Source organism: Trifolium pratense, linkage group LG3 (assembly GCF_020283565.1).
Source record: "Trifolium pratense cultivar HEN17-A07 linkage group LG3, ARS_RC_1.1, whole genome shotgun sequence".
Taxonomy (NCBI): domain Eukaryota; kingdom Viridiplantae; phylum Streptophyta; class Magnoliopsida; order Fabales; family Fabaceae; genus Trifolium; species Trifolium pratense.
In genome coordinates, this window is record NC_060061.1 from 12,528,912 (window position 1) to 12,540,183 (window position 11,272).

At 32.9% G+C, this 11,272-nt stretch overlaps 3 protein-coding genes across 4 annotated transcripts; all 3 read left to right on the plus strand.

Moving 5' to 3' along the window:
* Window positions 1-1,748: 1,748 nt before the first annotated feature.
* Window positions 1,749-4,312, plus strand: LOC123917774 (thebaine 6-O-demethylase-like). 2 transcript variants are annotated; one of them, XM_045969597.1, is made up of 5 exons: window positions 1,749-2,100; window positions 2,530-2,777; window positions 3,050-3,374; window positions 3,535-3,851; window positions 4,197-4,312. In XM_045969597.1, the coding sequence occupies exons 1-4, from the start codon at window positions 1,852-1,854 to the stop codon at window positions 3,814-3,816; spliced, it is 1,104 nt and encodes a 367-aa protein (XP_045825553.1). In that variant the 5' UTR covers window positions 1,749-1,851; the 3' UTR covers window positions 3,817-3,851; window positions 4,197-4,312. The 2 variants fall into 2 exon arrangements, with proteins under 2 accessions (XP_045825553.1, XP_045825552.1); XM_045969596.1 differs by having other exon boundaries at window positions 3,535-4,197.
* Window positions 4,313-4,421: 109 nt separating this feature from the next.
* LOC123917773 (protein SRG1-like) lies at window positions 4,422-6,334 on the plus strand. Its single transcript, XM_045969595.1, has 4 exons — window positions 4,422-4,669; window positions 4,920-5,167; window positions 5,321-5,645; window positions 5,974-6,334. Exons 1-4 carry the CDS (start codon window positions 4,430-4,432, stop codon window positions 6,274-6,276), a joined length of 1,116 nt encoding a protein of 371 aa, XP_045825551.1. The 5' UTR covers window positions 4,422-4,429; the 3' UTR covers window positions 6,277-6,334.
* A 2,320-nt stretch (window positions 6,335-8,654) lies between these two features.
* LOC123917778 (protein SRG1-like) lies at window positions 8,655-10,575 on the plus strand. The gene is made up of 4 exons (XM_045969603.1): window positions 8,655-9,148; window positions 9,380-9,627; window positions 9,726-10,050; window positions 10,124-10,575. Exons 1-4 carry the CDS (start codon window positions 8,924-8,926, stop codon window positions 10,379-10,381), a joined length of 1,056 nt encoding a protein of 351 aa, XP_045825559.1. The 5' UTR covers window positions 8,655-8,923; the 3' UTR covers window positions 10,382-10,575.
* The last annotated feature ends 697 nt before the right edge of the window (window positions 10,576-11,272 follow it).

Below are 11,272 nucleotides of genomic sequence, written 5' to 3' on the forward strand. Positions count from 1 at the left end.
AGCGCCGTCGTTCACAAGGACCCGTAAAGATGGAAGAAGGAGAAGATGAAGTTGATGAAGAAGACGAAGAAAAAGAAGAAACCATGAAATCAACAACTCATAACCTTGACTGCATCTTTATTATGAAGATGTGAAAAAGAAGAGAAAAACAATCCATAGCCAAAAACCATAACCATAACCTACATTTTTCATACGTTATATGCGAGATGGTTTCATGTATTATATAACCCATAACCATAACAAATACATGAAAAAAGCTCAAGTCTCATATGAAGTTGTAGAAAAACCATAACCATAACCTGCATCTTTCATATGTTATATGCGAGATAGTTTCATGTATTATATAACCCATAACCATAACAAATACATTGAAAAAAGCTCAAGTCTCATATGAAGATGTAGACAACAAAAACAAAGATCAACATGAATCTCGGACTGGATACAACACAAAGATATTCAGTCAGGGAGGAGTGTTAAACAAAAACAGCAACAAAGAATGTGGATGAACAACAACAACAACAACAACAAAAATCAACATGAATCTCATGCTGGATACAACACAAAGATATTCAGTCGAGGAGGAGTGTTCAAAAAAAAAAAAAGTTTTTTTCAACTCAAATCTCATGTCGGATACAACACAAAGATATTCGGTCAAAGAGGAGAGGCTTGAGAAACAAAAAAATACAATAAAATTTCAGCGCAAATCTCAGATTGGATACAACAAAAAGATATTCAGTCAAGGAGGAGTGTTGGGAATAATGCCTAAATATCTTTTTTGGAAGATTTTATATTTAAATATAGTTTAGATTTATATTTGAAATAAAATAATATTAGGGTTTATGATTTATATTTCTGTTAGAATATCTAAGATTTGTTTAGAATTTATTATAGGATTAGTTTCTTTTTTTTAAAATATATGATTTGTTTTTATGTAGCTCTATATATAGAGCCATAAACATGATGAATAAAAGAAGAACTTTAGTATTCTTCATATAACCCTATATTTGAGGAGAGTTTTCTCCCTAAATTTATATCTCACCAAATTCCGCAATACAAAAACACAAAAAACCATATCATGGTTTGGGTGGGTACCCGTGGGTAAGGGTTTTATTGCCATGTCTACTTTTAATAGTACATTTTCACCCTAAACCTTAAGGATCTCACTTATATGTTATTAAACATTAACTTTTTCAACTAATGCTAAACTTAACTCACACTTATAGATCCCGATATATTAAGTGTGTTTGATCTGCTAAAAAATAGGAATTAGATTGAACAACTTTTGTTGTACCCTGTTTGATTTGAAACTTGTTATGAGACTCGACAAATTAGGTAGCAAGGGACAAGACAAAAACAAGATTTTTTTGTCCCTCACTAAACCACATGATCATTTTTTGTCCACAGCACAACTATAAAAACTACGAAAATAACCATTTTATTTTCGAATGTAAAGATATTATCGCTCTATATCTCTCCGATACAGTTTCGTTCTATCATTCATTATCTTATTCTGTCCGGTCTTTGCTGTTTTAGCAATCAAGGAGTTTATTTTCAAAACAGAGTTTTACTATTTGAGAGTCTAAAACCATTCCCTTCCGTCAGGTGACGCCACCTCAGTTCCCACCGTCTCCACTTGGTCGTGGCACAATCGGTAATGTTTTTCATACCGCGCTAGTTTTATTACCGTTAGTGAAGTTCCTACATACTATTAAACTATGTAAAAGTAGCATTATTCTTTAGTACTAGTTAAACAAACCAGCGAGCGAAAGCGACTAATTAACAAATTCCCCAATAACTTTTCATTTCATATGAAATTTTGTGCTATTTGATTTTGATTAGAATCAATTGAAAATGGAACTAACATCTACTACTCCAACAGTGCCCTTTGTCCAGGAACTAGCAAAGCAAGCATTGACCAAAGTTCCAGATCGTTATGTTCGTTCACATCCAATATTATCATCATCATCATCATCATCATCATCAACTACTCCTTTACCTCAACTTCCTGTTATTGACCTTACCAAATTGCTATCCCATCATCTCAATCAACCTGAACTCAAGAAACTGCACTATGCATGTAAAGAATGGGGTTTCTTTCAGGTATAGTGTCATCTAATCAATTCATTCTCATTTTTATTCATCTGCATAACTAGATATGTTTCAGCTCCGTTTGATTCGTAAAAGATAAGTACCGGACAAAACAACATAAGACAGAAGAACAATACAAAATAACTTGTTGTCTTCTATGATATTTGGTGGACAAAATATTATTTTAGTATTTTAGACAATGTGTACTTGGGACAAAAAATTGTCTCTTGGTTCGGCCAGAGACAATAATTTCAGTTTTTGTCCAGTCCCTTGTCCTGCAAATAATCCGGTCTTAAGAACGGATTTAAAATCAAACACAGTTGTCATGTCCAGTCCGACAATCCATTATTTTTTAGCAGATCAATGTTGCATAGCATGTGTGTATCAAATAGTGTATTATTGGTTTTTAATTTTCATGTGGGTTTACCATTATATGTATAGCTGATTAATCATGGAGTGAGCGAATCATTGGTGAAAAATGTGAAGAAAGGAGCTGAAGAATTTTTCAATCTTCCAATGGAAGAAAAGAAGAAATTTGAGCAAAGAGAAGGGGATGTGGAAGGATATGGTCAGGCATTTGTAGTCTCTGAGGAACAGAAATTAGATTGGGCTGATATGTTTTTCTTGTTCACTTTACCATCCCACATAAGGAAACCTCACTTGTTCCCTAACATACCCTTACCATTCAGGTTCTTCCTTCTTTCTATTTTTATTACTTCACCGTATCACGGTCACATATAAGATGATTTGTGATTAGTTGACAGCTTAAAAGTTCTTTACATTATCCGTTAAAGTGTAGTCGGAGATCTATGCACAATTGACCAAACTCCGTAATCAAATCTCGTGTGTTCTTTGTTTGTGTTTTACGCATGTTTTCTTTTGAACCAAGGTTGTTGTTCTAATAGAATTTTACACATATATTGATTATTCTTGTGGATGACATGATATCATTTGGTTGTAGAGTTGATTTAGAGACTTATTGTGAAGAATTGAGAACCCTTGCGATCCAAATCCTTGACCTTATGGCATATTCTCTTGCTATAGACCCCGCGGAGATAAGAGAGTTATTTGGTGAAGCAACTCAATCAACAAGGATGAATTATTATCCACCATGTCCTCAACCAGAGCTTGTGGTAGGACTCAATTCTCATTCTGATGGTGGTGGCCTCACCATCCTTCTCCAAGGCAATGAAGTGGAAGGTCTTCAAATTAAAAAAGATGGATTGTGGATTCCAGTTAAACCCCTCCCTAATGCATTTATCATCAATCTCGGAGACATGTTGGAGGTAATTGTTTCTTAATTTTGACAAATAATTCATTAGATCAGTATGTTACGATTGAGAATGTATGACTACAGTAAAACTTGAATTACAAGGACTAATTTTCTAACATTTTTCAATTCATACAAACCTGCTTTATCTATGCCTTATATCCTATATTTGGCAGATGGCCACAAATGGAATTTATCAAAGTAGCGAACATCGAGCAACCGTTAACTCAGAGAAGGAGAGGTTTTCAATAGCCACATTTTACAGCCCTGCTTTAAATACAATTATGAATCCAGCACCAAGCCTTGTAACTCCAAATACACCAGCAGTGTTCAAAAGAATTAGTGCAGGAGAATACTTCAAAGGATACCTTGCACAAGAACTCCGTGGGAAATCATTCCTTAATAGCATAAGGATTCAAGCCGAAAACGATCAAAAGCCCTCACAACTTTACAATTAATGAAAACATGCAATACAATTTTAACTTGCCATTAAGTATGTCACATTGACAAGTATATATAATATTCTTACTTTCTTTTTGTGCTTGTTTTGTACACAATAAGTTGATGCTTTATCTTGCTGCTATATTTGACATTTTAAGACAGTGTTTGTTAAGTCTATTAATTTATTATTGAAATTACAAATCAGTATTGATTTTAAAAAAATAAAATTCTTATTATTGAACCAGTTTTTTAATAAGCAAAATGAACCAACAATGAATTGGTCCAAGTAGTAAAAGTCATGGTCGCCTTAAGCAGGTGTTCATGGGTTTGATTCTTGACTCATGCGTACCGAAAGAATTCTGTTGGGAGAGGAGAACTCACTTTGTGTGATCTACAGGTTCCCCGATGGAGATTAATCATTCGCTAGTGGATGTGAAAACATCCGTACCTATATCATGGTAGGTAACCAAGAAAAAGCAAAATGATAAGTGGCAGACAAGTGTAAGTGTAAATAAAGTGAAACATTATCAACCACAGATTATTTGGTTAGATTCATATCCTTTCCCCTATTAGTTATTTTGGAAACGTTAGTAAAATTTAGTGTTGCACTTGTATTCAGTTGAAAGTAGTATGGAACCTCTAACAAGTATTCTGGTGCCCTCTGTCCAAGAGCTAGCAAAGGAACCACTAACCAATGTTCCAGAGCGATATGTTCTTCCAGATCAAGACACTGTAGTGCTATCTAACACTATCTCTTTACCTCAAATTCCTGTCATTGACCTTGGCAAATTGTTGTCTCAAGATCTTAATCTCAAGGGACATGAGCTAGAGAAGCTACATTATGCCTGCAAAGAATGGGGTTTTTTTCAGGTCTGATTTAATATTTGTATACTATTAATCAAAGTATCCTTTGTAGACAACTGCAAGACTAATCCCTCAAAGATAAATTAATATTCATTTAAAGGGTCGACTTCTTCCAACATATGTTTTTTCGTATGTAACGGTCAGAGATCGAACGCTAGATTAAATGTGCATAGTGCATATATTACGTATATGTTGATGCAGATGATTTTTTCAACTCAGCTTTTGACTAATATGTGTAATGATAAAATCATTTCAGCTGGTTAATCATGGAGTAAGTACTTCCTTGGTGGAAAATATGAAGAGAAGTGCTAAAGCTTTGTTTGAACTTTCAATGGAAGAAAAGAAGAAGCTATGGCAGACAGAAGGAGACTTGGAGGGATTTGGTCAGGCCTTCATTTTGTCTGAGGAACAGAAACTAGAATGGGGAGATGCTTTCTTCTTGAACACACTACCGGTTCACATAAGGAAACCACATATATACAACCAAATCCCCCACACATTCAGGTTTCTATGTCTCTTTCTGTTCTTTCTTTTTTTGATTTGGACACTTTTAATGATCATAGTACAATTTTCCATTTGGTTTTCACACAATTTACCATTATTGATTGATCAATGTTTGTGTTGATGACTTACTTTATCATCCTTATTCAAATGTAGAGAAAATTTAGAGATATATTCTGCAGAATTGGAAAAACTCGGCATCAAAATCACTGAACTTCTGGCAAATGCTCTTGCAATAAATCCAAAGGAAATAACAGATCTATTTAACATAGGAACTCAAAACATAAGGGTGAATTATTATCCTCCATGCCCCCAACCAGAACAGGTCATTGGCATAAAATCTCATTCTGATGTTGGTGGCCTCACAATCCTTCTTGAAATCAATGATATAGAAGGCCTTCAAATAAAAAAGGAAGGACAATGGATTCCTGTTCTACCCCTGCCTAATGCCTTCATCATCAATATTGGAGACATGTTAGAGGTATATATAATATATGTGTAAAATCATTCACAACTTTTTGTCTCAATTTTCATTATGTATGTCCACAAATCCTAGCTCAACCGACATAAATGCCGAAATTGCTAGATTGGACGCCATGACCGGGGTTCAAACCCCAGTCCCTCCATTTTGTGTGTGAGTTTCCAATGGTCATTTCATCTATGTACAAAAAAAAGAAGAAGCTTAAGTCATGTGAATTGAATTATTGAACTAATGTAACTTATGTAAGACTAGTTCAGGTTCTATAGTGATGGCTGTTGAGTTTTGACAAACATTGCAGTATAATTAACCAAAATGGTTTAATTTGCAGATTATAACAAATGGGATTTATAAGAGCGTTGAACATCGAGCAAAAGTTAATTCGAAGAAGGAGAGGATTTCCTTAGCTACTTTTTATGGCCCTAGCTTTGAAGCAATTTTAGCTCCAACACCAAGTCTTGTTACTCAAGAAAGACCAGCACAGTTCAGAAGAATAAGTGTTTTAGACTACTACGATCTTAGTTTTTCACAAGGGATCCGTGGAAAATCATATTTGAATGAAATAAAGATCACAAAGGGTGATTTGCAAAAAGAAAAATCACAAAGGGTGGAGAATGATAACAACTCTTACTAGAACAATCAGGGAATTGAGATGGAAAATGAATTAATAAGTATGCATTGTAGTAATTGAATTTCTCAAACTGCCCTTTATTTTCATTTAATTATGCATGTGAACTGGTTTTATTGATCGATTTTGAGAATAATTAATAATAATAATAATAATAATAATAATAATAGCATTAAATTTGCTCTATGCAGTTAAATTTGCTCTATTGAGAAAAAAAATCTCTCTTTTTTCTAAGGCTTTTCTCTTTTGTTCGTCGCAGAGTGTAGGTTTTAGGTCTTTTTTGATCTAGAATCACCTCTCTGCATATGTTTTTTTTTACTTCTTTTACTATAAATGATTTTCATATTGATCAAGTTTTTTCTTTTGTGTTTTCTTTTTTGTGATTTCGCCGTCTGAGTACGGCGTTGTATTGTTGGTCGTCTTGTGCGACGCTTTTGTTGTCCCACACATTGTTGTAGTGTTCATTTGATTTCTATTGAAAGACCGGCTTCAGTTAATTACAGATTCAACCAATGATTTGGGTATCAACGTCGCAGATATGGAGGCATATAGATACTCCGTTGAGTTTAACTTTATCTTATTATTTGTTGTAGATATTTTGATGTTGTATGCTATTAATTAACTTGGAAGTTGTGAGTTTTATTTGTAGAGTCATTCTTTACGTTTTTAACGATGTTGATTATGTGGTTATATTGATGTATTCTATCCATTTAAATGAATATATCATTTTTTTTTCAAAAAAACTACAAATTAGAACTCTAAATCATCTGACCATCCACAATAAGATACCAAACTTGGTAGAAATTACATATGTAAATGAGTATCCACTTATATGAATAATATGAATAGTAGTCATCTACTAAATATGTCATATGACATGTTGAATTGTTGACCTTATATAAAGTTTACTAGTTCATTAGGTACTAAATTTAAATCATATTATCTACAAATTTTTCAATAATTGCAACTGTGCGGGGATTAATTACCTACCAACTAAAGTGAAATCATAGAATAGTAATTCCTCCTGTCCTATATATAAGAAAATATTTGCTTTTTAGATTCATTGTAAAATCAACGTATCTAAACAATAATATTGCTTAGATACATCAATTGTACAATGTATCTAAAAAGTTAATATTTTCTTATACTCCCTCCGGTCCTTTTTATAAGAAACACTTTTGAATTTTTATTTGGTCCTTTTTATAAGAAACACTTTGACACAATTCCATTTGTACCCATATTAAATACAATCAAATAATTCATTATAATGCTAGTGCATTAATTAGAGAGACCTATTTCCCATGCTAGTCAAAGGTTAGCTTTGGAATATAACATAAAATGTTAGAATCATTAATGAGAAAATTTACCTTTCTTAGTTTGTGTGATTTTGTCAAAGTGTTTCTTATAATAAGGACCGGAGGGAGTATATAGGACTAGAGTATGTTTTTTCTGGCAAACATACTTTTCATACTATGACTAATTTATTTCTAGTATAAAAATGTCAATGACTAATTTGATTTTTTTTTATTAGAGATTGAATTATTGGTCATTTTTTTTAATATGTAGCAAGATAGTAACGTAATGAAAAAAATGCAACAAGAAGCAACGAATTCAACGTGCGTGATCTACCTACCTAACTTTGAATTTTCATTTCAAATGGATAATTTTCAATGTAATTATTTGTCATCATCAACTGATATGTGAGCAACACTTGTATAGACACAAACATAATTTTTTTAAATTTGAGCGCACATACAAAACTCAAATAAAATTAAAAGAGAAATTAAATAGTCAACATCAATTGATGTGACTAAATTATTTATAATTTAATTTTAATCATTTATGTATGTGTGCATGTACATAATAGATTTGAGTTTGTGGTTATCATAGAATTTCTCCTCATAGGATTCGTTCCACTATTAATTATTGCCAAACCTTGTAGGACATAATTTAGGTGTACATTATTATTCACATGAAAACAGTATGGACATAACATCTATTTTGGTGCCCACTGTCCAAGAGCTAGCAAAGGAACCATTGACTAAGTTCCAAAAAATTATGTTCTCCTTTTGCTTATAAGAAACACTTTAAAAAAATTACATAATCAAAGAAACACATTGTAAATGATTATTTTTATTTAATACTCTTAAAAATTTAAGTTTCCAATGTGTTCCTTATAAAAAGGATCGGAGGGAGGGCGTACCAGAGTAGACTCTTCTCTTTTAGGAGTAATTAAAATTATATCAGCTGGCAGAGATATCGTACTATGTGTGCGGGAGTTGAGTTCGAATCTCAAACACTTTAAGGTGAATTTTCTAACCACTAAACTACTTTAAAAAAATTAAAATGGGCATCTAACCACAAATTAGAATTCTGAATCATCTAACCATCCACAATAAGGATACCAAACTTGGTAGATATTAGAGATGTAAAAGAATTATATGAATAGTAGCCACCTACTACTTTCTACCAACAAAAAAAAAGTAGCCACCTACTAAATATGTCACATGGCATGTTAGTAACGTGTTTGTTTTTATTACACTCAAAGACAAATTTGACGGCTGGTTACAGCTGGACCAAAATAATGGTTTGCCTTTACTAAATTAGTATAATATAGGTTGAACATGTATTCATTTGAGATGAAAGTAGCAATATGGACATAACATCTATTGTAGTGCCCTCTGTCCAAGAGCTAGCAAAGGAACAATTGACCGTAGTTCCAGATCAATATGTTATTCAAGATCAAGAAACAGTTGTACTATCTTCACTCCAAGTTCCTGTGCTTGACCTAGGCAAATTGTTGTCTGAAGATCTTAATCTCAAGGGACAGGAGCTAAAGAGGCTTGACTATGCTTGCAAAGAATGGGGTTTCTTTCAGGTTTGATTTAATATTTTGTATAGTATTATGAAATAATGTCTCATCAAATTATTCACTTTATCAAGACGGCAACGCCCTGACCCTGAAAACCGGAGGGTTAAGACAAAATAACACGATACATACAACACTACCTAAAAAATCATTTTAGCTGATTAATAAATGTGCATAGTACATATATATTGATGCAGATGATTTTATCAACTAATATGTGTAATAATAAAATGATTGTAGCTTGTTAATCATGGAATAAGTACTTCCTTGGTGGAAAATATGAAGAGAGACACAAAAGCACTGTATGAACTATCAAAGGAAGAAAAGAAGAAGCTATGGCAGAAAGAAGGAGAGATGGAGGGATTTGGTCAGGCCAACGTTATATCTAAGGAACAAAAACTAGAATGGGGAGATACTTTTTTCTTGAAAACACAACCTCCTCACTCAAGGAACCCCAATAAATTCAACCAAATGCCACAAACATTCAGGTTTGAGGCAATTTTCTTTGGTTTTAGTTTTCACAAATTTACTAGATTAATTGATGATTATTTGTGTTAGTGACTTTATCATCCTTATTCAAATGCAGAGAAAATTTGGAGATATTTTCTGCAGAATTGGAAAAACTTACCATCAAAATCATTGAACTTATGGCAAATGCTCTTGCAATAAATCCTAAGGAAATGACAGAATTGTTTAACATAGGAACTCAATTCATAAGGGTAAATTATTATCCTCCATGTCCTCAACCAGAAAAAGTTGTTGGCATAAAATCTCATTCTGATGCTTGTGCCCTAACCATCCTACTTCAAATCAGCGACATAGAAGGCCTTCAAGTACTAAAGGATGAACAATGGATTCCTGTTAAACCTCTGCCTGATGCTTTCATCGTCAATATCGGAGACATGTTAGAGGTATATATATATGTGATTAAAATCATTCATAACTTTTGAATATTTGCATTGACAATCATGGTTTAATTTGCAGGTTATTACAAATGGAATTTACCCAAGTATTTTGCATCGAGCAACCGTTAATACAGAGATAGAGAGGATTTCGCTAGCTGCTTTTCATGGCCCTAACACGCAAGCAATGTTAGCTCCAGCACCAAGTCTTGTAACTCAAGAAAGACCAGCACAGTTTAGAAAAATTAGTGTTTTAGACCATTTCAATGGGTTCTTTTCACAAGAGCTCCATAGAAAATCATATCTGAATCAAATGAGGATCACAGAGAGTGGAGAATGATAACAGCTCTTATTAGCTTCTGTTTGTGTTATTCATATAGAAAGTGAATAATGAATAATTAATCGTATATGCATTATAATAATAAATGCTTCTGTTTGTATTAATAGTAGTATTATAGACTACATTGATGATAAGTGAAGTGTGCATGTCACAAAGTTTATATGCAATAAAAATATGTGAAACTTTTGTCATTATTTTTTCCTTCGGTTGGATTGGAAAATACTTTCCAGTTTCATGTCTATTGAGTATGACTCGTATTCGCTGACATTACTTAGATCCTGAAGAGAATCTCTAAGATACAAAAAACTAATGGATCCAGTTATGTTATCCTGAGAGGGAAGTAACTTTGCAATAACTAGTGATTGATTGTGTCGGAAGATGCATTGTTAAAATTATTTGAAACATAAAAAGTCACCAGCTTAGTACAAGATAGATCAATGCAGATTGATAATTAAAGTATTCCACACTAATTGGCATGTTGGAATCACTTTAAAAAGGAATCATGGCTACTGTCTGACAAAGCTTCTCAAAATTAAAAGTAACAATTATATTTTTAAAATCATTTGCGTAGCCTTGGAAGAAATTCCAAACAAGCATTATGAATTACACTATTATGTTTCTTGAAACAATCTTTTGAGAATTTATGTGCCATCTTATAAAGCTTCTCAAAATCAAAAAATTATATTTTCAAAATCACTTGTTTAGCTAGGGTAGAAGTTTGAAGCAGGGGTCATCTCAAATTACATTTAAAGTTATGAGTAAACAATATAATAAAATTGCAATTAGGCCACCAATACAGAGTAAGAAGGCTCAAATATCAAAATTTTGCATTCAAAGTTATCAAAGACATCTAAGGTTACCAAGGCACACTAGTACACTACCAACATCCAA